The sequence below is a fragment of the Schistocerca gregaria genome, chromosome 4 (assembly GCF_023897955.1).
Source record: "Schistocerca gregaria isolate iqSchGreg1 chromosome 4, iqSchGreg1.2, whole genome shotgun sequence".
NCBI classification, from domain to species: domain Eukaryota; kingdom Metazoa; phylum Arthropoda; class Insecta; order Orthoptera; family Acrididae; genus Schistocerca; species Schistocerca gregaria.
This window is the reverse complement of record NC_064923.1, coordinates 354,993,729-355,021,396: the sequence shown is the minus strand read 5'-3', so window position 1 is coordinate 355,021,396 and position 27,668 is coordinate 354,993,729. Positions and strand designations below refer to the sequence as shown.

The 27,668-nt window shown below is 42.7% G+C and overlaps 1 protein-coding gene across 1 annotated transcript in view; it reads left to right on the top strand.

The window, feature by feature from the left end:
* Nucleotides 1-2,192: 2,192 nt before the first annotated feature.
* LOC126267731 (probable cytochrome P450 305a1) overlaps nucleotides 2,193-27,668 on the top strand; it is a 43,928-nt gene continuing 18,452 nt past the window's right edge. Inside the window, exons 1-2 of the mRNA XM_049973033.1 lie at nucleotides 2,193-2,430; nucleotides 5,304-5,491. Of these exons, the coding sequence (XP_049828990.1) occupies nucleotides 2,193-2,430; nucleotides 5,304-5,491 (426 nt within the window). The remainder of the gene's footprint in view (nucleotides 2,431-5,303; nucleotides 5,492-27,668) is intronic.

Genomic DNA, 27,668 nt, shown 5'->3' with positions numbered 1-27,668 from the left:
TGTGTGTGATGTCCTTAGGTTAGTTAGGTTTAAGTAATTCTAAGTTCTAGAGGACTGGTGACCTTAGACGTTAAGTCCCATAGTGCTCAGAGCCATTTGATTTGAGCCAATTCCTAAGGGATCAAACTGCTGAGGTGACTGGTCCCTAGACTTACACACTATTTTAACTAACTTATGCTAAAAACGCGCGCACACACACACACACACACACACACACACACACACACACACACACACACACACACACACACATCCATGCCCGAGGGAGGACTCGAACCTCCCGTGCGAGGGCTTCGCAATCCGTGACATGGCGCCTCGAACCAAGCGGCCACTCAGGACGGACCATGCAAGAACATAGGAGGAAGGAAAAAAATAGGCTTTAATGTTCTGTCGACGTAGAGGTTATTACAGATGGAGCACAAGCTCGGAATGTTTCTAGGATGTGGAAGGAAATTGGCCATGCCCTTTCAAAGGAAATAGCACAGGATTTCCCTGGAGATGTTTAGGGAAATCACGGAAAACATAAATCTGGATGGCCGGACATGAATTTGAACCGTTGTCCTCCAGAATGCGCTAACCACTGCACGATCTGGCTCAGTGTAAGACAGTAGTATATGAAAGTCGGCAAATTATAACAGATTACTTTCAAGATTTACTTTTTATGTCAAAACGAAGATCTCATGTGTAGCAGTTGCTCTAAAAAGTGGACTAGAAAATAGTTTTTCTCCTTTGTGTGGATGTTACAGTTATTTATGGGCCACTGAAAGTTCAGTTTCACTCAGATGTTTCCGTTTAATGTAACTGACCTGAGCTAATGTTTCTTTTGACATACACTATAAGACAAAAAAAGAACAACCCATGACAAACGAGTTATGTAAATTGGTCATAAACTAATATTCATACGGTTATTGACCAAAACACAAAACTACAAACTCTGTCACCAGTGGACGAATATATGACTTTGCAGCCCAATTTCACAGCATACCTGACATGGGTAGTGAACAGGGGACATATCAATACTAGGACATAAAGTTATAGCGAATTTCATTCCGTCTGCTCAGCTGGACAGTAACTATTAGTCACACACAGTCACCTGATTAATATACACATATATCAGCGTTTGAGACAGGATGAGTAGCTAGGTTCAAACAAGCTGCTTAGAGTAATTGTCCAACCACACGACATTTGAATAGGAGCGATACCACTATCTGACGATGTTGTCAGCAATGGGTGAACCTTGGTCGAACACAATGTCAAGAAGGAAGTGGACAACCTACGGCGAAAACAGGACGTGAGAACAGAGCAATCGTCAGAGAGGCGCTCAGAGCCCTAGATTAACTGTTATCGACAATCAGACATGCGTCTGATGCATCAGTGACCACAAGGACAATTAATAGACAGCTTATAGTGAAGATTCTGAACTAATGGCGCCTCTTAAGCCGACTACTGTTGACCTCTGTACTCCAGCGCGCCCGTTTTCACTGGTGTCGGGCACATTTTCCCTGGAATCTCACTGACCGGAGTATAATTGTCTTCAGTTGTGAGTCCTGCTAAGAACTGAACCCCGATGACCAGTGAAGACGTATCTGAAGCAGCACCGGACAGCTGTGGGATACCAACCTGACTGTCGCCTGCCATATGGCCTGACAGCTAGGAATGCTTCTCTGTGGTGCCATTTCATTTCATTCCATGACCACGTTGAGTGTTCTCCATGGCTCCCTTACAGCAGAGACGTACGTCGACGATATTCCATACCCAATTTTGTTGCTCTTCGTGGCAAACCATCCTGGGCTTATACATCGGCAAAATAATATCCACTCTCACATGGCGAGGATTTGTACTACTTGTCTCGGTGCTTGCCAAACCCTGCCTTGGTTAGCAAGGTTGCTGGATCTCTCCCCAATTGAGAACTTCTGGAGCATTATGGACAGAGGACTCCAGCAAGCTTGAAATTTTGACTATCTAACTCGTAAATTGGACAGAATTTGGCATGGTACCTCTCACGACGACATCAAACGACTCCATCAATCAATGTCAAGCTAAATAACGTCCAAATACTCCCCTACTATCCGAGCTTGTTCTGTGTCTCCAACGTCCTCACACGATTTGTTCTATTATTCTTTCCTTTCTTTATCTGTTTGCCTTGATACAGAATTTCGGGTCTGACTGACGTCAAACAGTTGCTGATGGATATGTGTGTCGGTTGCACAGGTGTATCAGTGGTGTACGGCAAGCTGTGGCAGGAGCAACGCGCCTTCGTGATGCGTCAGCTGCGCTCACTGGGCTTCAGTGGAGCTGCCATGCAGGCTCAGGTGGGGAAGGAGGTGCGTGCCCTGCTGGACATACTGAACAACAGCCGTGGAAGGCCAACACAGCTCAAGAAGGTAATGGCGCCCTCCATGCTCAACGTCATCCTCCAATTCTGTGCTGGTGAGTACACCCACCCACTCATGCAGTGCTAACTAGTCTCTGTGATGTGCTCCCTAAAAATTTCGAGAACCCTTGTAATAATCATAAAACATGCACCACATCTTAATATGCACTGTCACCTTCAAAGTAGTCTCCACCCGCTTGTATGTAGCACTTTCTGGTATTTTTCCCTTTCTGGTTCAAATGGCTCTGAGGACTTTGGGACTTAACTTCTGAGGTCATCAGTCCCCAAGAACTTAGAACTACTGAAATCTAACTAACCTAGGGACATCACACACAGCCTTGCCCCGAGGCAGGATTCGAACCTGCGACCGCAGCGGTCGCGCGGTTCCAGACTGTAGCGCCTAGAACCGCTCGGCTACTATGGCCGGTTCCCTTTCTGGAAGCACTGATGGAAGTCTGCTGGATGAATTGGACTCAGTTGTTGCAATACCATTGTAATCTGTTCTATATAATCAGAAAGCTGCCTTTTCAACTTTTGTTTTATTTTCGGGAAGAGGAAGAAACACAAGGTTCTGGGTCAGGCGAGTAGTAAAAGTGAGAGACGGTTGCCTTGTTATATTTTGCCAGGAATTCCCTCACAGTGAGCGAGGTGCGTGCATGAAGCAGCAACCAGTCTTTGTTCTCCCATCACTCAGGCTGTGTGCATGTAACATCTTCCCTTAATCTCATCAAAGCATCTCTGCGACTGTCTGACCACATGGAAGAAATACCTTATGTTCAATTCCATGGACCTTGAAAAAGAAAAAGAAAGAAAGAGAACATTAGCATTTACTTGGTTTTGCTGCGAACTTGGCGCGAATTTTGACGTCGTGAAGAGGATGGTATCTTCCATTGCTGTTTTGTTCCAGCGCCATGTTTGCACCTAGGGGCCAAAATTGTAACTAATATTTTTCCTCTGTAAATCGATTCCACATTAACGCAATAGTACATATACCAAATTTTGCTGTCATGCGACAATTACCGCTCTCACTGGATCTCTGCGAGTAGCTGCACCTTACTTGTAACAAACTGGTACCTTCGCGATTGTTCCCGGAGTCGGATATAATGACGTTGGTCCGAGGGTTGACTCCCGGCCATCTTTATTCGCTTAAAACACTCAGATTTTCTTGCTTGGCTTAAAGCTTCCACACCAACACCCTCCTTTAGCATGCGGAGCGTTTCAGCTGCAGTTTTGCGGCGTTTAAAACAAAACTTAATGCAGATTCTTTGTTCCTGCATGTGAGTCATTTCGAAATTTGCAGACACAGTAGAACGTAGTGTAAATAAATCAGCAACAACGTACACCACAGTGCACTTACAACGTCGTCACGCGCAGACTGGCAATTGAAAGATATAACTAGAGGCGCTTAGCAGCAGAAGATTGTGCTACTGATTGTTTGGGCGCAGTATTAAAATTTTGGGTTGGACCTCGTAAGTGGTGGTACTTCCTCTCCTTTTCATATATCTAATCGAAAATCTTCTCTGTAGATATTTACACAGATTTCGCAAACAACAATCGTGTGAAAAACATGTCGCTCAGCTCGTCCACGAGACCAAGAACACAGCGAATACTGGTGCCTAGCTTGATGACGTCATCCTTGAATTTTAGGAGCACTTTTGATACTGCTACGTACTGTATCTGGACAGCCTTCGTCTCGTATCAGTATTGTTACTGGACTCAAGAGTTCTCAGCAAGGTCTTCAGACATAAAAGTAACTTTGCATTGTGATCGAAGCGAGTGTTGCACGGCCGGTATACTGTTCGCACATAATGCTGTCGTACACAGAGAAGTTGTTCTTTATAAAATTGTTGCGAAATAGGGTGGAAGACCTGCAGAGGACTGACGTTTGGTGCAGGGGCTGGCGCTTGGCCCGCCTCATAAATTTCCCGACACTAAACACCCAGTGAAGTAATACAATGACGGACACTAGAGGTCATGGTAAACCCTCTTGCCACGGTGCACAGCATTGAAGCTTATAGGTACATGGCGAACATATGTTTAACTTACAGGCAGGTATGAATGCAATCGATATTTTCCATGTTTTAGTAAATTATTGTTATAGTTATTATTATTACGACTTATATTAGAGTATTTTTCGTATGGTTGGTGAAATGCTTGTGTAAAGCCCGCAAAGGACGACAATGTTTTTCACCATCTTGGAGAGCACTGCTTTTTTTTCTGAGGTATGGGGCTCACAAAAGCTGAGACCGCATTGTCCTGTAGAACAGAGAAACCATTATAATGTCATATTAAGCTCTTTGATTGTATTAACAGGTAGTCTTTGTCTGTTCCGTGAAGTTATGTTACAGCTTTTTCATTATTTACAGCTTTTGTCTATGTTCACTCTCAGTTCGCTTACTACCTTTCCATTTCTTTTCTTGTTGATAGCTTTCATTCAGATGAAAGTGCGATACCTTACGAAACACGTTGCAACTAAGTCCTCCATTCTTGGATACTTCTCATTTATAATGCTCTTTTAAAATACAAAAATTTTTGGGTTACGATTAATGAAATTTCGTGAAGTTCTCCTTCAATTTTCAAAACGAATTCCATAAAACTTCCAGTTAGCTTCATTAAAAACCCTCTTGAAATTGTTCGAAACCAATTCTCTCCTGTCTCTTGGCTAAATTTCTGCTGACCACCATGAACCCATACCAGCCAGTTTATTGTTTGACACTTATCCTTTGTGCCAAGAAGCCACATTCAGTGTCAGAATACCACGATAATTAATTAATAAGTGAGTTACAACCCATAAGGCTCGGAACAACATGTTAAAAAGAGCATAAAAGGAGCACATTTTCAGTACTACAGACATGGCATGACAATAGTACAATACTGCTGTCAGTGCTGAGTACACGGTAGACTGAGCTTTGGTCATCGCACTGTGCAGGATACCGCCTCCCACACGGTGACCAGCACCTGCAGACGCTGCTTGACCTCATTCACGCGCGTTCTCTCGCCTTCGAAATGGCTGGAGGTAAACTCAGCGCCATGCCATGGTTGCGTTTCATGCAGCCTGAGGCATCGGGTTACAATGCAATCACAAAGTTCAATGAGATGGCGTGGACCTATCTTTTGGTAAGTACTCTTCTACTCAAGTCTCATTAAACTTATGTCTCTGTAACCACTTTGGGTTTAAGGACAAAAATTTCACAGCCTGGCAGTGAAATACGGTTTTTGAAGTTGAAAAGGGCTTTTTGCTTTAAATTGTACCTTTTGAGGATTCCACACATTTTACCACAGAATGTTTCAGTCAGTATATGCCTCCTCTGAACGACTGTAAAATGTTCGTCTACAAATACAGTACGCTCTAACGATTTCCAGTTGAATTTATTTAGATGTGAGAGTAGAAGGCAAAAGAGAGCTCGAATCCTTCAGTTTTCCCATTATCAGACACCTTTGCTGGCAGGTACAATGACGTGATTTTTTTGAGCAAATGTCCTTCATATGACGAGAGAAACTTGTGTTGCCAGCTTTCAGCAGTGAAGTGTAAAAGTTGCCGGTTGTACAAAAGCTATGTATTCTTTGACAAAAATGTTCATTCGAAAGCAGTGTCTGTCTCTTTACACATTCACGCGCGCACACACACACACACACACACACACACACACACACACACACACACACACAGACATGCGCGCGCGCACAAACACACACACACACACACACACACACACACACACACACAAATTAATGTTCAACCCTCATAAGGCACAACAAAGTCCACCAATCGTATGTATGAAATAACGAATGAACAGGTTGCTTTTGAAAATATCATATATATATATATATATATATATATATATATATATATATATATAATGTTCAGCCATTATTTTGTATGTAAACTGTACAAACATGGATACACAGACTGAAAAAGAGTGATTCACCAAAATATGAAGATATTTTAATATGTTATTCAACAAGTAAACCAAAGAAAAAATTTTCAAATAAGCATCGGTCCGCAATTGTTTACTTCCGGAGTTTCTGCCTGAAATTTTGCAATTTCGCTAACATGAAGCCTTCATAAAACTGAGAAAGCTTAAAGTAAAGCACGATTTCCGTGTATTTTGTTGTTATTGTTCTGGTGAATCTAATAAAACATGTCCCAGACGTGAATCTGCAGTAGTTTTCCAGAACATCCAGAGAAGAAAATATTATTATACAAGTAAAATTGTTTACTTTCCATTAAGAATGTAGATATGTATATGTCATTCTTGGCAAACGTTAGTGAATTGCTTCAGTCGTTTCCTAACCTTGAAATGAGTTAGTCTTTTGTATTGTTCAGAGAAAGAGTAACAACAACAGTGTATTTAAGTGAAACCACATAGTAACTGTTGTAGTTTGTAAATTATTTATAAAATAGGGATGCCTTTCAAATTTACGACAGAGGAATACGCCGTTATGGTGCCTATTTATGGCAAATGTGATGGTTATGCTATGGCTGCAGTTAACGAATATCGTGTGCACTATTCAACTCGGAGAATTCCGAATACACGAACAATTAGCGAAGTATTTCCTATGTTACGGGAGACAGGTCCTCTCCCTAGAGGTCATAATCAGTACGAGTGCTCGATACATGAAGACGATGATGAAGATATTATGGATGCTGTTCAACGTAGCCTGGGTACCAGTACACAAAGTATCTAAGGTACGGCGTACAATGAAGTACAATAATCTGTATCCTTAACACAAACATCCTTTGCTTGGAGTTGTGCACCTGGTGAAATTCTAATCAGCAGCTACACAAATACATTTTATTTACTGATGAGGCACAGTTTACCCGAGATGGTATAAACAACTTACATAACGAACACATACGGTATGAAGCAAACCCACATGTAAGACTGCAACGCAATTTCGAGCAACGATTTAGCATAAATGTGTGGTATGATACAATCAACACACACTTTATTGGACCCTTCATTTTTCCAGGACATCTAATTGACTTACAATTCCATCAACAAGAAATGCCCCACTTGCTCGAAGATGTTTCACTTGCTACGCAATGCATTTTCAACATGACGGCGCACCACCACATTTCACCAACTCCATTACTACACATTTAAATGAACATTTTCCCCAGAAATAGGTTGGTCGTGATGCTACAAGTCCGTGGCCAAGCAGATCGCCCAATTTAACACCAATGGATTTTTGTGTATGGGGATGGATGAAAGACATAATTTATGAGGACAAAGTCTTTACACGTGAGGCATTACTTGCTCGCACTATGAATGCAACAGACGAAATAAGGAATAACACTGTGAGACTGAAACAAGCAACAAAATCTGTTCACACACGTGCAGTTAAATGCATTGAGCTCGGTGGAGACATGTTTGAACATTTATTGTGAATGTATAGTGAAACTGTATGTACACTGTACAACTTCCTCAACACTGACCTTCGTTTTTTCTGGTTTAACATAATTCACGTGTGCTGTGGTATTAACAGATTATCTGACACATCCATACTGTTTCAATTAACGTTATTAACGTCATTTTTCCAAGATTAAATTTTCTGCAACTTCTGTTGAAAACATTGTAAAATTGTCTGGAATTTAAAAAACAAATGGGGCCAAATAGTGAAAAACTAAAAAAAAATTACGAAATTACGTCTTTGCTTCTCTTGATGTTCTAGAAAATTACAGAAGATATACGTCTGGGACATGTCTTATTAGATTCACCAGACCATTAACAAAAAAATAAATGGGAATCGTGCTCTACTTTAATCTTGTACAGTTTTGCAACGGATATTAGCAAAGTTGCTAAATTTCAGACAAAATCTTCTATTAGCCGTAAGTCTGTAAGTAAACATTTGTGGACGTATGTTTATAAGAAGTTTTTCTTTAGTTTCATTTGTGGAATAACATATTAGAATATTTAACTACCTTTGCGAACCACCCAGTATATATATGGTTAGCAGAGAATAGAGGTAGATTGAAGTCTTGCAACCAACCAAGTGAAACGACAATGTAATGAGTGAGACAGGACATAATCTCAAATGGTCAAAAATGGAGTAAAATAACGATCGTGGTCTCATTGCTTAATCATCCTAACATTCGCTTGAAGTGATTAAAGAAAACCACGGAAACGTTAAACGAGAGGATTTGAACACCACGTCTTCCAGATTTGAATCCGGTGTCGCAGCCAGTGCCCCAGCTCACTCCTGTGGACATGTTTAAAACAGATTCCCACCATTGTTTCAAGTGAAGTTCTGGTGGTCATGAGATGACTGTTTACGTATAAGAAAACGTTTACAAAGAAGTTATGAAAAACAGACAGTTTGTTGACAAGCCAAACAATTCTATATAAAAGGAAAACTTGCAGCAATTTTTCGGAATGACATTTTCTCTCTTATAAATATCGTGTTCTTGAAGATACCAATTTTTTCCGTATCTTATAATAAAATTCCTGTAATTTTTAAGAAAATTATTGAAACCATAAGGCAGCATATACGCCTGGGAAGAACAGTGATCTCACAGACGCATTTTTGTCCAAAATGGCAAAAGAAAATAGGAACAAAATGATAACACAACATTTACAGGTAGTGACATCTGTCCTGCAAAATGAGATTTACAACGTACTCTACCTAAAAAGTGCTCAATGAGAAGGAAATAACCTGCCCACTTCTTGGACACCGGGAGACGCACCAGCCGCAGACAGAATCCACACGATAGATCACCGGCAAGGGTCTGTGTGTCGGAAAGCCTTGATATGGTTTTTAGACGGTCTCTCACATTCAACTAGGTAAACACTAGGTTGGTACCCATGTCCCGCCTCAGTGACGCGATTCACAAATTCCGTCCCAGGCTATGGGGGTGGGTGGGGACGAGGGGGAGAGGCGGTATCAGGAAGCGCATACAACCACCCACTGCCACTAAGATAACCAAATCCGACATAACATGCTGACCCCATGGAGACCCAAAGTAGAGCCAGAAGGAAGGAGAATGAGGAGGAAGTATTGCCTCAGATTAAGTCACCATGCTGGAGCAGACTGCAATCGAACTTTTTGTCTGCTTCCACAGGGATCCAAAAGGCAGGAATGTGTTAAGCAAGGCAGACCCTTTCCCCTTTCTGAAACCTTATGTACAGACTTTAAATTAATCGCAAATTTATAAAATGACTGCTATTCTACGAAAGTAAAGATTCATTTTTGCTGTGAGAGAGAAATACTATGGCTTTAGCAATCGCTACATAATTTCAGTTTGTTTGGTACTCTACCCTAGTGAAGTGGAATTTTCCCGGACCCGAGAGGACGACTTCGGCGGTATCCTGTAGTCAAAGCCGCTGCGAACTTAGGTAGAACATAGTCGAAATAGAGTTGCCGTACTTTTCTCTTTAGCTTCCCGATTCAAACTATTTGAGCTGCCAGTACCCTGTAGCACATTGTCTGACGACAGTTCCCAAGATACTTCTTTTCTCCCTCACCAGCAGAATTTAAAGAATTTAAACATGGCCATAGGAGACCTGCCTCTGGCAGAAATGCATACCCACTGCGTAAGATCCTCATCACAGTAGTTGTTGTTGGCTCTTTTTTTTTTTAGTCATCACTCTTCATACCGGTTCGATGCAGTGGCCAGCCACGAATTCCTCTCGTGGGCCAACCTTTTCATCTCAGAGTAGCAGCTGCAAACTTTGTTCTTAATTATTTTCGGAGTGTATTCCAATCTCTGTCCTCCTCTACAGTTTTTACCCTCTACCACTATTACTTGTACCATAGAAGTTATTTTCTCCTGTCGTAAGAGACGTCCTATCATCCTATCCCTTCTTCCTGTAAGTGTTTCTCATGTAGTGTTTTCCTCGCCGATTCTCCCGATAACTTCCTCATTCATTTCATCTAATTTTCAACATTATTCTGTAGAACCACATCTCAAATGCTTCGATTCTCTTTTTTACGGTTTTTCCATAGTCCGTGATTCACTATCATGGTATCCCCCTACGTCCATTCTCAGATATTTCATCCTGAAATTAAAACCAATTTAGACTTCTCTTGTCCAGGAGCGCCTTTCTTGTCAGCGCTAGTATGGTTTTTATGGCCTCCTTGCTTCGACCATGGGTTCTTTTGCTGTCTAGGTAGCAGAATTCCTTACCTTGTCTACTTCGTATTCCTCAATTCTGATGTAAAGTTTCTCGCTGTTCGCAGTTCTGCTACTTCTCCTACTTTTGTCTTTCTTCGATTTACCTCTCAATCCATATTCTGCACTCGTCAGACTCTTCATGCCATTCATCATATCCTGCAATTCTTCTTCTCTTTCACAAAGGATAATGTCATCAGCGAATCTGATCATTGATATCTTTTCAACATATCTTTTTCCCCATTCTAGAACCTTCCTTTTATTTCTGTAATTGCTTCTTCGATACATGGGGGGAACAATAGTAGCAAAAGACCACATCCCTCTCTTATACCCTTTTTAATCCGAGCACTTCCTTCTTGTTCTTGCAGTCTTATTGTCCCCGTTTGGTTCTTATACTTATTGTGCATTACCCGCCTTTCCCTACAGCTTAACCGCTATTTTCCTCAGAATTTCAAAGATCTTGCTCCATTTTACATTGTCGAGCGCTTTTTGCAGGTCAACAAATCCTATGAACGTGTCTTGGTTTTTCTTCAGTCTTGCTTAAGTTTTCGACTGCAACGTCAGAACTGCCTCTCTGGTGCCTCTATCTTTCCTAAAGCCACACTGATCGTCATCTAACAGGTCCTCAACTTTTTTTCCCTTATTTCTGTGTATTATTCTTGCCAGCAACTTATGTGCAAGAGCTGTTAAACTGATTGTGCTATAATTCTTGCACTTGTCGGCTCTTGCAGTCTTCTGAATTGTGTGGATGATGTTTTTTTCAAAAGTCTGATGATGTATCGTTAGACTCGTATATTCTACACACCATCGCGAATCATCGTTTTGTTGCCACTTCCCCCAATGCTTTCGGAAGTTCTAATAGAATGGTATATAACTCTTTTGCCTCATTTGATCTTAAGTCTTCCATAGCTCTTTTAAATTTTGATTCTAATAATGGGTCCCCTATCTCTTCCTTATCGACTTTTGTTTCTTCCCCTATCGCATCATCAGACGAGTTCCCTCTCTCTTAGAGGTCTTCAGTGTACTTATTCCACCTATCTGCTCTCTCCCATGCATTTAACAGTGGAAGTCCCGTTGTATTCTTAATGTTACCGCCATTGCTTTTATTTCATTGAAAGTTTTTTTTTTTTCTTTTCTTATGCTGAGTTACTCCTTCCGACAGTCATTCCTTTTCGGTTTCTTCACATTTCTCATGCAGCCATTTCGCCTTAGTGTCCCTGCAGTTCCTGTTCATTTCGTTTCTTACTGACTTCTGTATTCCTGAATTTCACTGCACGTTTTCGGATTTCTTCCTTTCGTCGTTCAACTGAAGTATTTCTTCCGTTGCTCATGATTTCTTCAGAGTTACCTTCTTTGTACCAATGTTTTCCTTCCAGCTTCTCTGACTGGACTTTTTAGAGATGTCTATGCCTCTTCAAGCGTATCTCTTCATTGCTTATTACTTGTGTATCAGACTAGTATACTTGCAATAATAAGACAAATGGCGGTTTGGTGAGACTATGTTTATCTCAACACACCAGAGCCATTGTAGTAGACCCTGAAGAACACTCACGACTGTGATAATTTCCAAGTGCCCTGATATATCTATGGACCCAAACTGCATCAGAGAGGAGGGAGGGAAGTATGGAATTTTAATAACTTTGTTATCAACCCAACGCCATCACAATGCTTTATTAGGCATGGCCCTGTTGGAGGTGGTATGCCCTTGCCTTCCTCCGCCTTTTAACTGACTTACCCAGACAGTTATACACGGAAACTGCAGAATTCTGACCCCCGTTGCAACTCGGTAGGTTTCAAATTTAAAATACCATCTAAGGTAGAAATAGTGACAAATGACACATAGAAATCCTGGGACCTATCAGGATTTGAATCCCAGACATTTAGGTAGAACTTCGAGTTTCACAGGCCGTGTGTGGACTAGCTTTATCCAGTGGGACCAACATATCGCCTTCCTGTTGCAAGAATGGCAAAAGAACGGGGTAAGAACTTTTTGCAGATACCGAGGGCTGGTTAGCGTCCGCTCTAGAAACACCAAAGATGAACAAGAGTTGTGGCTTATCGCATCCCAGGTCCTAAGGCCTAGGGTGGCGTCGGCGTATCTTGGACGTATGTACTCTAGGAGACAGCGCTCAGCATGTCTATGTTGTACGCTGGAACGACCATCACTTGCGTGTAAGTAAAATCTGATTGCCGCGTGGATTAGCAGAACAGTCTAAGGCGCTGCAGTCATGGACTGTGCGGCTGATGCCGGTGGAGGTTCGAGTCCTCCCTCGGGCATGGGTGTGTGTTTGTCCTTAGGACAATTTAGGTTAAGTAGTGTGTAAGCTTAGGGACTGATGACATTAACAGTTAAGTCCCAAACTATTTCACACACACACACACACACACACACACACACACACACACACACACACACATATATATATATATATATATATATATATATATATATATATATATATATATAATATCTGATTTCAACGCTAAAGACCACAGCAGGCCATTCCATCTTACATGTGATCCTTTCACAGCACCAGTTGAACTGTTCATGTTGATACTATGGCGTGAGTGGGAGATGGGCTAGAGTTGTGCGTGCCCGTAATCCCACGGGTAATAACCGGTTCGCAACAGTTTGTGTTGACACGCCTGGACTTACAACCACTCTTATCTGTGCTGCGGTAGCTGTACGATCTGTACTTGTTGCCCTTACAATTGGAAGGCGTCTGTGCTCCATGGACACCTAGGGCCTCATATACAAATGTGAGAGTGTTCACGTATACCACCATCGTTGCACAACTGACACAGCGCGTCCAACTTATTTGACATTGAAGGGAGACGAAAATTTAATAGTAATGGGTGACTGGAATTCGAGTGTAGGAAAAGGGAGAGAAGGAAACATAATAGGTGAATATGGATTGGGGCTAAGAAATGAAAGAGGAAGCCGCCTAGTAGAATTTTGCACAGAGCACAACTTAATCATAGCTAACACTTGGTTTAAGAATCATGAAAGAAGGTTGTATACGTGGAAGAACCCTGGAGATACTAAAAGGTATCAGATAGATTATATAATGGTAAGACAGAGATTTAGGAACCAGGTCTTAAGTTGTAAGACATTTCCAGGGGCAGATGTGGACTCTGACCACAATCTATTGGTTATGACCTGTAGATTAAAACTGAAGAACCTGCAAAAATGTGGGAAATTAAGGAGATGGGACCTGGATAAACTGAAAGAACCAGAGGTTGTACAGAGTTTCAGGAAGAGCATAAGGGAACAATTGACAGGAATAGGGGAAAGAAATACAGTAGAAGAAGAATGGGTAGCTCTGAGGGATGTAGTAGTGAAGGCAGCAGAGGATAAAGTAGGTACAAAGACGAGGGCTGCTAGAAATCCTTGGGTAACAGAAGAAATATTGAATTTAATTGATGAAAGGAGAAAATATAAAAATGCAGTAAATGAAGCAGGCCAAAAGGAATACAAACGTCTCAAAAATGAGATCGACAGGAAGTGCAAAATGGCTAAACAGGGATGGCTAGAGGACAAATGTAAGGATGTAGAAGCTTATCTCACTAGGGGTAAGATAGATACAGCCTACAGGAAAATTAAAGAGACCTTTGGAGAGAAGAGAACCATGTGTATGAATATAAAGAGCTCAGATGGCAGCCCAGTTCTAAGCAAAGAAGGGAAGGCAGAAAGGTGGAAGGAGTATATAGAAGGTTTATACAAGGGCGATGTACTTGAGGACAATATTATGGAAATGGAAGAGGATGTAGATGAAGACGAAATGGGAGATACGATACTGCGTGAAGAGTTTGACAGAGCACTGAAAGACCTGAGTCGAAACAAGGCCCCCGGAGTAGACAACATTCCATTATAAATACTGACGGCCTTGGGACAACCAGTCCTGACAAAACTTTACCAGCTGGTGAGCAAGATGTATGAGACAGGCGAAATACCCTCAGACTTCAAGAAGAATATAATAATTCCAATCCCAAAGAAAGCAGGTGCTGACAGATGTGAAAATTACCGAACTATCAGTTTAATAAGCCACGGCTGCAAAATACTAACGCGAATTCTTTACAGACGAATGGAAAAACTGGTAGATGCAGACCTCGGGGAGGATCAGTTTGGATTCCGTCGAAATGTTGGAACACGTGAGGCAATACTGACCTTACGACTTATCTTAGAAGAAAGATTAAGAAAAGGCAAACCTACGTTTCTAGCATTTGTAGACTTAGAGAAAGCTTTTGACAATGTTGACTGGAATACTCTTTTTCAAATTCTAAAGGTGGCAGGGGTAAAATACAGGGAGCAAAAGGCTATTTATAATTTGTACAGAAACCAGATGGCAGTCATAAGAGTCGAGGGGCATGAAAGGGAAGCAGTGGTTGGGAAAGGAGTGAGACAGGGTTGTAGCCTCTCCCCGATGTTATTCAATCTGTATATTGAGCAAGCAGTAAAGGAAACAAAAGAAAAATTTGGAGTAGGTATTAAAATTCATGGAGACGAAGTAAAAACTTTGAGGTTCGCCGATGACATTGTAATTCTGTCAGAGACGGCAAAGGACTTGGAAGAGCAGTTGAACGGTGTGGACAGTGTCTTGAAAGGAGGATATAAGATGAACATTAACAAAAGCAAAACGAGGATAATGGAATGTAGTCAAATTAAATCGGGTGATGCTGAGGGAATTAGACTAGGAAATGAGACACTTAAAGTAGTAAAGGAGTTTTGCTATTTAGGAAGTAAAATAACTGATGATGGTCGAAGTAGAGAGGATATAAAATGTAGACTGGCAATGGCAAGGAAAGCGTTTCTGAAGAAGAGAAATTTGTTAACATCGAATATAGATTTATGTATCAGGAAGTCGTTTCTGAAAGTATTTGTTTGGAGTGTAGCCATGTATGGAAGTGAAACATGGACGATAACTAGTTTGGACAAGAAGAGAATAGAAGCTTTCGAAATGTGGTGCTACAGAAGAATACTGAAGATAAGGTGGATAGAGCACGTAACTAATGAGGAGGTATTGAATAGGATTGGGGAGAAGAGAAGTTTGTGGCACAACTTGACTAGAAGAAGGGATCGGTTGGTAGGACATGTTTTGAGGCATCAAGGGATCACAAATTTAGCATTGGAGGGCAGCGTGGAGGGTAAAAATCGTAGAGGGAGACCGAGAGATGAGTACACTAAGCAGATTCAGAAGGATGTAGGTTGCAGTAGGTACTGGGAGATGAAGCAGCTTGCACAGGATAGAGTAGCATGGAGAGCTGCATCAAACCAGTCTCAGGACTGAAGACAACAACAACAACAACATGAAAGAACCCTAATATGACACCTTTCAAACTCGCTCAGTTGCTCGTATGAGGCACGAGTGCTCTTTGTGGCATAGTCGCCTGCTTGCTTCACACGTTTGCACCACACTGAGCCTTCTGCTACGGCTGCGGCTACGGCTGGAACGAGCAACTAAAGCTCATGTTGAGCAGGATAACGAAACTGAGTCGCTGTGCCTGCAGATCTTGAGGTAGATGGAAAAACGTGGGACTCATTGGTTGGATGGATCTGGTGGAAGCCAGGCGTCCTGGAAGGGTTTAGAATTCCTAATGAATCGACTCAGAAGCCTGGGGACTGACTGGGTCAGGTGGTAAGTCAAGTCGCAGAGATCGCCGCGGACAGGAATTGGACTCCCTTGCCGACACGCACCTGGCTGAGACAACAAAAATGTGTTCCCAGTCAGAGGGCGTGGAGACAGGGTGGCGATCTATCAGATTTAGCTCCTTTCTCGACCCTAGTGAGCGCAGGAGCGGGTGGTGTCCAACGGGATCGTATAACTCGTGAGGAGGAAGGGGTTTATCTGTGAGCAGTCCCTCTTATCGGGTAGACACAGATGGCGGTCTGGTAACTATGCCGCTATGCTATTTGTTGGAGGACGGCGTTGAAACTATTATCAGTACATCTATTATCTCTCAGATTGCATATGCTGCCATTGGATCAGAACCGACGTCTTCTTTCCAGGTGTACACCTTTTTTTTCGGGCGCTGTAACTTGCAGCAACTGGTGAAATATATTTATGTTCGTTTCTGAACAACGCTACTTCTGCACTCCCCTAGGAACTTAAAGATGAAATAAGTGAATACGTTATTAATTAACGTAGTATGCACCAAAGCATCGAAATAGCTCACAGGTGAATGGCTGGATGTAGTGTCCAACAGTAACAATATTTCAGCAAGCAACCACTTTGCCATCATCAGGTGGAGGTGGAGCACGTGCTGTGCTCCGGACCGTGCCACTCTGCATACATTATTCCACTGCTGCTCGTCTTGCAATTAGCATATACTCCCCTGTCAAGTTTTTGGACGGCTGCGGCTTTACGCTATGATCAGCATGGGGACAGAGGGCAGCTGTGTTTTATTGAAGGACGGCTTACATATCTAAAAAAAAAGTCAATTTTTTGGTACCTGAACATTTGACTTTATAGTCACGGTACTAGTTGTGAATCAGTAGGAAGTCAATAAATCTTTTTACGACAGCTGTTACGGTTATTTGTATATTCAAATGTATCTCTACAGCTGCGGCTGCCCCACTCGACAAGTGATCATGAGATGCGCTGATGAACTGACTGCTGAGGCGACAGCTTGGTGCTTCTGTCTTTTACCGCCTCCCTCCGCTTTTCTGCTCTCCGTCCGTGCCCTACATCTCCTCCCTCACTTCTGCCACAGACACGTTGCTCCGTCCTCGCTTCGTCCACAGATATAAGTACTGATGTACATCTCCTGTTCCTCCATGTAAGCTAAAGTAAGTTTGTTGTGGGATGTAGCCTTCCTCTTCTCAATCAGATCAATGGCCGGTTCCCATGCATAACTTAGGCAGTAGCTACTACCGTTATTTATCATCAGTTCCCTTAAATGGCTCGGAGCACTATGGTACTTAACATCTATGGTCATCAGTCCCCTATAACTTAGAACTACTTAAACCTAACTATCCTAAGGACATCACACAACACTCAGTCATCACGAGGCAGTGAACATCCCTGACCCCTCCGGGAACCGAACCCGGTAACACGGGCGCGGAAGCGAGAACGCTACCACACGACCACGAGCTGCGGACGAATTCCCTTATTCGAACCTCTGTAAATTCTATTATTGCACAGTCTCAGAACTTATTCATCTGTGTCAGAACCTTGGTCTGGTCGTAATCATTCCATGTAATTCCGATAGGCCATGTTCTGCGACTGCTGGCTTGTTAGGCTGCTTCAAGCTGGCATGCCGTTAGTGTGCTCGACAATGATCTTCAACTGTACCCACCGTCTGCCTTATGCACTTTTTATTTTTTTTGTGGGGGGGGGGGGGGGGCGCAGTTATTTGCTGAATGCTTCAATATCACTGTCTTCTTCTACAATTTTCACCCTCTACAACTCTCTCTAGTACCATGGACGTTAATCCCTGTTGTCGTAACAGACGTCCCTTCTTCTTATGAGCGTTTCTGATACAGTCCTTTCCTCGCCGATTCTCCGGATAACGTCCTCAGTCCTTACTTTATCAGTCCACCTAATTTTCAACGTTATTCTGTAGCACCACATCTCGAATGCTTCTAGTCTCTTTTGTTCGGGTTCTCCCATAGTCCATGTCTCATTACCATCCAATGCTGCGCTCTAAACGTACTTTCTTAGAAATTTAGTCTTCAAATTAAGGCCTGTGTTTGATGCTAGTAGATTTCTCTTGTCCAGTAATGTCTTTTTTTCCAGAGCTATTCTCCTTTTCATGTCCTCCTTGCTCCGACCGTCACCGGCTATATTGCTGCCCAGGCAGCACAATTCCTTAACTTCCTCTACTTCGTGATCATAACCCTGATGTCAACTATCTCGCTATTTGCATTTCTGCAACTTCCCACTACTTTCGTCTTTCTTCGATTTACTCTCAATACATATTCTGTACTCGTCAGGCTCTTCATTCCATACACCAATTACTGTAATTCTTCTTCTCTTTCACAGAAGATGGTAATGTCATCAGCAAATCTTATCATTGATATCCTTTCAACATAAACTTTATCCCATTCTAGATACTTCCTTTTATTTCTGTAATTGTCTCTTCAATATATGGCTTGAACAACAGCAGTGAAATACTACATCCCTGTCTTACACCCTTTTTAATCCGAGCACTTCCATCTTGTTGTGCAGTCTTATTGTTCCAGTTTGGTTCTTATGTATATTGTGTATTACCCGTCTTTCGCTACAGCTTACCCCTATTTTCCTCAGAATTTCGAACATCTTGAACCATTTTACATTGTCGAACGCCTTTTCCAGGTCGAAAAATCCTATGAACGTTTCTTGGTTTTCCTTCAGTCTTGCTTCCGTTTTCAACCACAACGTCATACCTGCCCCTCTGGTGCCTTTACCTTCCATACTAATCGTGATCTGACGGGTCCTCAATTTGTTTTCCGTTATTCTGTACATTATTCTTGTCAGAAACTTGTATCCAACTAATTATGGGAGAATATGCTGAACGTCGATGGTGGACAGAGCGACTCGCTGGTTGGCGGGTGGGGTAGGAAATAAAAACGCCACGCCAGCTTCCATCAGTCAGTTCGTCAGTGTACCTCATGATGGCAGCACTGTCGCTATCCAAACTACGTATTCTAGCTTCTGGACACTGACTATTGATGTACTCGAAATATGTATATAACCTTTTTCCATCGGTATAGGACGCCGTCTGGTATACTTTGGTGTATATGGTCGTATGTACGTACTGCAGGGTTATCTAGCTGTATCCGCAATCTAGTGTATGGAACTTGCAAAGTAGTGGAGGGGTGATTTAGCAGTGATGCAGAAACTGGAAATTGTTCTACCGTGTCACTGACCGACGTTGAAATTACGGAACAACATGTAAAATTGCTAAAATTAATCAAGCTGTCAACTATGGTCTGTATTACAGAATATCGTCTCATATCAAAGATGTCTTTCTCATCCCGTTCGTCCTCTGGGTACCGCATAATGATTGACTGACAACACTCGGTTGAGATGGAGGGAGCCTTAGCTGAACCCTGAATATCTGCTACATGTCGCTGTGCAGCATACAATTGTTTGGAAGCGTTTCTTGACGCTGCAGACTCATCCTGTTTTCATAAGGTGCGATGCCTTCCACATATTTTTACTTTTATTTTTTCCGCCAACAAGATAATAGTACTGCTTCTTATTTCTACCACCTCACACGTGTTGTAAACAGCACCTTCCGGCGATGGTCAACACTGAAACAGTAATCATGTACATTATTGCAGAATAAGGGAGCAATGCTCTTCCAAATGGAACATCGAGACATTCGCTACCCTGTCGCTGGAGAAGATGAGATTCACTGTACAGTCGGATAGCTGTTGGAAGCTCTCTACAATACCACAAGCTCTTCTAGTTTCCATATGTTGCAATGTCTTCCACATTTTTGTCAATGAGAAACATAGCCACTGTGTTTTATTTCTACCAGCCCGTGTCCGTGGTAGCGGTATGCTTTACGGCATGTGATGTTCAGCTTTCTGTGAGAGCCAAAGGATCGAAACGCGTTAATGTCAGTTTATCAGCAGGTAACACAGACCTACAAGTCATTCTAGAAAAAAGCAAAGTGTATGGCGGGGTACACAGATTGGATATGTGACAAACGAATGTATTACAGTCCTTATGAAGGAACAATACACGAATCCTCTCGTGTGATTGATAGTCTGCCGGATATGGTCCTCCTACAGTACAGATGACGAACGTTTACAAAAAAATGGTTAAATGTGTGGGAAATCTTATGGGACTTAATTGCTAAGGTCAGCAGTCCCTAACCATACACACTACTGAACCTAAATTATCCTAAGGACAAACACACACACCCATGCCCGAGGGAGGACTCGAACCTCCGCCGGGACCAGCCGCACAGTCCGTGACTGTAGCGCCTCAGACCGCTCGGCTAATCCCGCGCGGCACATTGGTCTTTAGAAGCCACTTAGATCAGGAGCAACCTTCCCCAATGAACCGATACGTGTATATTTAATAGGGTCGCCACATATGGTCAACGACGGAAAGCACACTGCATTTGTTTCGGATTGATCAGAAGACGAAGTTAGAGGAGATATTATATTTCGTAAGTTTTCTTTGTTGGATGGTACAAAATACTGAGGTGGGAGAGAATATTTTTGTTGTATTTGACAATTATAAATTTTTACAACACAACGGTTATTTAAGTGAGTCTACATGGAAATGACTGAATAACAACGAAAAGTCACAATCATAAAGCCAGTAAGAATTTCCTACTAGAGCCAACAAAAGATAACTTCTAAGTTTCCCGCAAGAGTCTCAGGTAACACACATACACTTAATTCGAAGTCCTATTTCGATGGCGAAGACGTAGTCTTCCGTGGAGACGTCCTTGAGGTCGGTATTCGGCGTGAACTGACGCCCGGTGTTGGTTCTAGCCTTTAAAAAGTATTGGTCAGCCAATCAGATGTTGCTGTAGTAATACTTCCTGCAGGCCATCTCGAACTCCCTCTGAATGTAGTAGTAAGCGGAATGTCTGTTTCCAAAACAGCCGATCTTTGCCATTGCTTACGCCTTTGGGCATAGGCCAACTCAATCCTGTGTTGTGTTAGATGTGTTGCCGGCCCGCAGGGGCTACCTTGGCGACGGCGTAACAATTTGGGTGACAGATATAAATAAACCCTGAGAGACCCAGATCTCCTTTGGATGCAGTACCAGCATGTAGTTTGAGATGTAGCGCAGTGCAGCAGCAAAATCCCTATCCTTCTTCCATGCCCTGAATGATGTGGAGTCTTCCTAATTTTCCCAACAAGAAACATCAACATAACTGCTCTTACCCTATTTTCTACCAATTCGTGTTGCAAGGGAAAGCTTCGCTTGGCACTGGCCTTATACGCTGTACACACTGACGGAACTATTGGTTCTCATTTCCAACGAGGGGTCAAAGCGCGGTCCTGTTGCGTTAACTCAGCTAATCTTGTTTCTCCAAGAATGCAGAAGGTCTTAGAATAGCGCTCTCTGACTTACACTCAGGTCCGACAGAAATTGGAACGATCACATGGACGTAACTGCAGGGAGTGCAGGGCAGAAATTGAGGAACTGTTACAAGATGCAGAGGGCCTGTCTAAGAAAACAGAGCTTGAGTTTTTAATAAATGGGATATTTAGCATATAGGTTCGCAAAAGGTGACTTGTGCAGTGTTACGTGCTTTTATGCTTACTTACAGACTAATTATTTTATCAGTTGATTTGTTTTCACCACGTAACGCCCGCTGATTACGTCCTTCTTCGTTGCTGAGCGATGTATCACTTTTCGTTCTGACGCCGCAACTCTTCCTTTCCTATATCTTTACTATTTTTATCTATATAAATGATGAACTATTGGTTTTGCGGTTTAACAACTTTTTAATAACTGTGGAAGTGTTACAGGCATCGGGTCCCACCTAATGTGTTACCCGCCAATACGTTTTACATGAAGCTTTCAAGACTCGATCGATCTGTTTACAAAGAGAAAGCAGAATATCTCTTCCTTTGACGTTGTCCAACAACGATCTAGGAAGCTCGACGCCCTCACGGCCCAAGCTCTTCCATGGCTCGCGGTAGTTTGCAGCATTCGTTTTATTCCTTGCCCACTTGCCGCTACGTCGAACTTTCGTGTGGTGATCGTTGGGCAACGTCTTCCACGTTATCTGCAACATACGTAAACTTTCTTCCCACAGTATTTCTGAAAACCCCAAAACAAACTTGTAGAACATAATAATAATAACTGTTCTTACAATAATTCGTGTAAGTCTTGGTCGATTTAATGAGGGTGGGACAGGCCTAAGCTTTGTGACACCACACTTGATTGGAGATATGAGAGTGGCATGAATATGATTCGCCATTGGTTGTAATCATTTATAGACGTCTCTACAGGATCAAACACAAGTACGTGGTTGAATGGATAGACTTGATTTCAAATCCCAGACAAAATTTCTACCAGAAAGCAGAAAGCTATTAGCGACCTGTGTGTTCCTGTAGACTCAAGGCTGCATTTTATTTTATAGTAGTTACGATCGTTTTTTAATAGCGCGGTCATTACTGGACATGTATGTTATGGGCTGTAGAATCCCTCTGTGGTCAGCTTCAAATGTCGTTTCTTAACAGTGTTCCTCAAAACGAATGTCGTAGGCCCTTCACAAATTCCCATATGGCCTACCTGCTGAGTGTAATCCGACTGAAAAAAAAATACGTGGGAAGAGGGCATTTATTATCGTCATGATAGTGTTTTCGTTTTTTAATAGGTGCTTTATTATAGGAGACGTTGTTGCTAAATGCAAATGTTACAGTCCAGTGCTCAGAATGGCTTGGTGGCCGAGTTCCGTAAGAGGTCGGGCTGTCCGTTTAGACTAATAGCCCACAGTCAGGATTGCCCTCGTTTATCAGGTTTTGTTCTGACGAATGAAGGAATCGTACATTATTGTATGTGTAGCTTTTGTCGGTGGCGATAATGCTCATCACCCAGCAACGTGCTTGCGGTGGCGCATTGTACTGAAGGCATTGCGATGCGAGGCTGAGGTAGCTTTAGGCGGAAGGCTTACTGTTTCCCAAGCAGATGATTTTTGAAAAAGCCATCTGGAGCGTTCTCCAGAATTTCTTTGTTGTTCCAGAGGGGTCCAGTCTTTCTGAGAAATACGTTTAACAGATTGCAAGAAAGAGTTGTGTTGACGTTAAAGACAATTATTCTCCATTGTAGAACGCCGGGCTGCTGGAGACACAGGCGAACATGTCTACTGTGGGCGGTCGCTGGACACAGCCACACTCTGACCAACGGATGGCTTGTGCGGGCTGTGTCGCTGTACTTTACACCAACAACTTGCCCGTGGGCCGGCTGTCATTTTGCCTGCTATTGTTTAGTTAACCACAGCTGCTTTTGCGTTGGTGAATGACCATCGCCTCAAGGCGGACAGCGTCCACAGGGTTGTGGTGAAGGGCCCAGTGGGGGCAGTGCCGGTGAGGCGCTCTGCTGTAGCAGTTGGCTGTTTGAAAGAGTCTGTGTTGTCCCCATAGGTGGATGGATGGATGGGTGCAGGGAGGGAGGGAGGGGAGGGATGAGGGGGTGTAAGACGGCTTTGATTTCGGCAGTTTCTGAGCTGAACACACGTTCATCTACCACCCCTGTGCATTATGTCCCATTCATTACAAGTTCTGTTTTTTTCACTACAATTTCCAAGTGTAATTAGAACAGCGAGGCATTTTGTCCATCAGATGCAGTAGCGTGTATTGGCTTCTATTACGTGGGCTGCAGGCGTCTGTAGCGAACTCTGACATCAAACGATAATAGACATTGACCTCAGCTGTATGTTAACAGGTAATATATTTATTGAACCCTTCTTTGTCCAACACCAGCATCTCCTCAGTTGAACATATTTCTCGCCAAAACGAATAGAGGTAGTACCTGACACCTCAGCCTTTATTTTCCCGCCAGCTTCCAGGTGAAGGGTAGAGTTTGAGTATGTCTGTCACTAGTTTCGAATGGTATTGTGAAGGTTTTCCAAGCAGGGTAACACCAGTTGTATGGTACAGTCAATTTTTGAGCTCTATTGCTATTTTAGGCAGTGCTTGTGTAGCGCGATGAACATAGTTGTGTAATTAGGCTCGATCTTTGTGATTAATTATGTAATTAGGACTGATCCTTACTTCGAGTTATCCAACCAAAATAAAGTTCACTAACATAACCTTCCTCTCCTTCATCTGGACAGTTTCCATGAGTTGGGGGGGGGGGAGGGGGGACTTGAGCTTGCCACCCAGTAGGACTAGGGTTCGAGTCCCGAAAAGGCCACGGCTGTTTGTTATTCCCCACCTATTCCAAGTGCCTCTGGTAGTATAATTGTGTTAGGGGGTTGCAACTGGGTTTCCATCCAGGACGAGCAGCGTTCATGTCCTGGAAAGAGTACCGCCATTTTTAATTTCCCACCAATTCCCAGATTGGGGGTGGGGTGGGATGTCAGCACAGTCTTTGTAAAAAGTAATTGCCACCAAAATTCGAAATTCTCGCCAATAGGTCAGGTGCGCGGGGGGGGGGGGGGGGGGAGGAGGCGGCTCGGGCTCACGTGCAGGCTGAGAAACACATGACGTCACCCGGGGATGGGGGTGGGCATGGTCTGGGTGGAGGTGGGCATGGTTGGTGGGGGTGTTAATTGATAAATGTAATTAAATTGCATGTCAGTTTGATATAAATATTGTACATGTTACCCCATCTTCCTACCACTGTCGTTATTTAGTTTCTGGGTCATACTCATCGTACCACGTCCGGTCATTTGTAATTTTATTGGTAAAAAGCCCTCTTGGGATGTTGTTCCGTCGGCAATCGGATGTCAACAACTGAGTGCAAAGTGGACCCTCGATGTTCGACTCTGTGATTTCGCTATAAATAGGATCATATGGCCAGACGCAACGCCGTATACAGCCTGGCGTAGCGGTTAGTGTCCCTTCATGGCGTGTTGTACGTAGTAGGTCAAAGCCACCAAGCAGGTGTTAGATGTTATGAAGTATTTATCATTTTCTGAAAGGTTCTGGAAATTTTTTATCTTTGCAATAGTCATGTATTATCGAATACTCGATGTTTTTCTGAGTAACACCACTCCCTCTCCAGTAATTAAATATTTTTATGTTCTGGTTGTACGTTAATTTCCGTAATAAACGTGCTTTCAGTGGTAAGTGTCATACTTAATTGACGTCACTGCTTTCGAATTTGCACTTGATTCTGTTTACAACGTGACAGTATCACAGATAGCAATTTCTTACTTATTTATTCGGTCTTAATGTAGATATCAATTATCGAATGCGAATGGCGCAAGTTCTGTGTTGAAAACAATTGTTTTCGTTACAACTTATCCAGTGCTCCAAGTACGTATCACAAAAAGATATGACGCTCAAATTTGAAAAAGTTTCAAATGACCCGACTTTCCTAGAAGTTCGCGATATATTTGGAAAAAGTACAACCAGAATTCCAAATATCATACACGAATATATAATGCACAAAATTCCAAAGGGAGTTACTTCAAAAAACGTTACACTATGTCACAAGACCAATACGCTGTTTTACGACACATATAGACAACCCGTAGACTAGCGGTGGTATATTAAATTACTTATCAAAACGTCTTCGGTCACAGCTTCGAACCCCGCCACCGTTTAAATTTTGAATAAAAATCAACAGAAATGGCGGCCGAAGACGTTCGGGACAAGAAGTCGCCCTCATTCTGCCAACGGCCTTGTCACAGAGCATGGAGCATCGGACAGGAGAGGTTCAGGGCACTCTCTTGCATTTGAGGTGGAAAACAGCCCGTTTTAAGACTGAAGAATGAGGCATGATCAACGACATAGTATGCAGAACGCTATGGAACCTCGTGCATTAAAGACACATAATGTTTATCAGCAGGACACGTGGCCTGTAATTGAAAAATTGTCATTGTGATTAATGTCTCCGTTGGCAAAAGATTCTGGGATAGTCCTCCCATTCGGATCTCCGGGAGGGGCTGCTTAGGAAGAGACGAACGTGAGAAAAAGATTGAATAACCAAGGAAAGGATGACGTTCTACGTGGTGGGGTGTAGAATGTCAGAAGTTTGAACGTTCTAGGAAAACTAGAAAATAAGAGGAGGGATATGCTAAGGCTCAATTTAGATACAGCGGGGATCAGTGAAGTGAAATGGGAAGAAGACAAAGATTTTTGGTCGAATGACTACAGGGTAATATCAAATGCAGCAGAAGACGGTATAACGGAGATAAGATTCGTTATGAATAGGAAGGTAGGACAGAGAGTATGCTACTGTGAACAGTTCAGTGATAGGGTTGTTCTCATCAGAATCGACAGCAAACTAACATCGACAGGGATAGTTCAGGTATATTTGCCGACGTTGAAAACTGAAGATGAAGCGAAAGAGGAAGTATATAAAGGTATTGAAAGCGTAATTCAGTACGTATGGGGAGATAAAAATGTAATAGCCATGGGTGATTGGAATGTGGTTGTAGGGCAAGTAGGGCTTGGTACTAGAATGAGCTGGCCGGAGTGGCCGCGCGGTTCTAGCCGCTACAGTCTGGAGCCGCGAGACCGCTTCGGTCGCAGGTTCGAATCCTGCCTCGGGCATGGTTGTGTGTCATGTCCTTAGGTTAGTTAGGTTTAAGTAGTTCTAAGTTCTAGGGGACTAATGACCTCAGCAGTTGAGTCCCATAGTGTTCAGAGCCATTTGAACCATTTTGAACTAGAAATGAGAGAGGAGAAAGTGTAGTTGAGTTCTGTATTAAATTTCGACTTGTAATAGCAAATACTCTATTCAAGGACCACAAGAGGAGGGCGTACACGTGGAAAAGGCGGGGAGATGCTGGAAGATTTCAGTTAGATTAGGTCATGGTCAGGCACAGTTTCTGAAATCAGTACTGGGTTGTACGGCGTACCCAGGAGAATATGTAGACTCAAACCACGATTAGTAGTGATGAAAGGTAGGCTGAAGTTTACATGATTAGTGAGGGAAAAAAACGCGCAGAGAAGTGGGCTACGGAAACACTAAGGAATGAGGAGATATTCTTGAAGTTCTCTGAGGCTATAGATACTGCCACAAGCAATAGCTCAAAACACGGTTAAGTTGAAGAGGAATGGACGTCTCAAAAAAGGGCAATTACAGCAGTTGGAAAGGAAAACATAGGTACAAAGAAGATAACTGCGAAAAAACCTTTGCTAACACAAGAAATACTTCAGTTGATCGATGAAAGAAGGCAGTAGAAATATGTTAAGGAATTTCAGTAATAGAGAAACAAAAGTCACTTAAGAATGAAATAAATAGAACGTGCAGGGGAACAAATGCGAAAGTCAAAAAAACCTTTGGTGAAATTAAAAGCAAGGGTGGCAGCAATGAGAGAGCAATGGGAAATCCACTGTTAAATGCAGTTAAAAGGGCTTTGGAAGACTTACTGTCGATTAAGGCACGAGGGACAGATAACATTCCATCAGAATTTCTAAAAATAATTGGGGGAAGTGGCAACAAAACGATTATTACGCTGGTGTGTAGAATGTATGAGTAAGTCGATATATCAGCAGACTTTCGGAGAAACATCAGCCACACTTTTCCGACTGTTGCAAAGGCCTACAAGTGCGAGAATTATGCCCACAATCAGTTTAACAACTCATGCATACAAGCTGCTGAC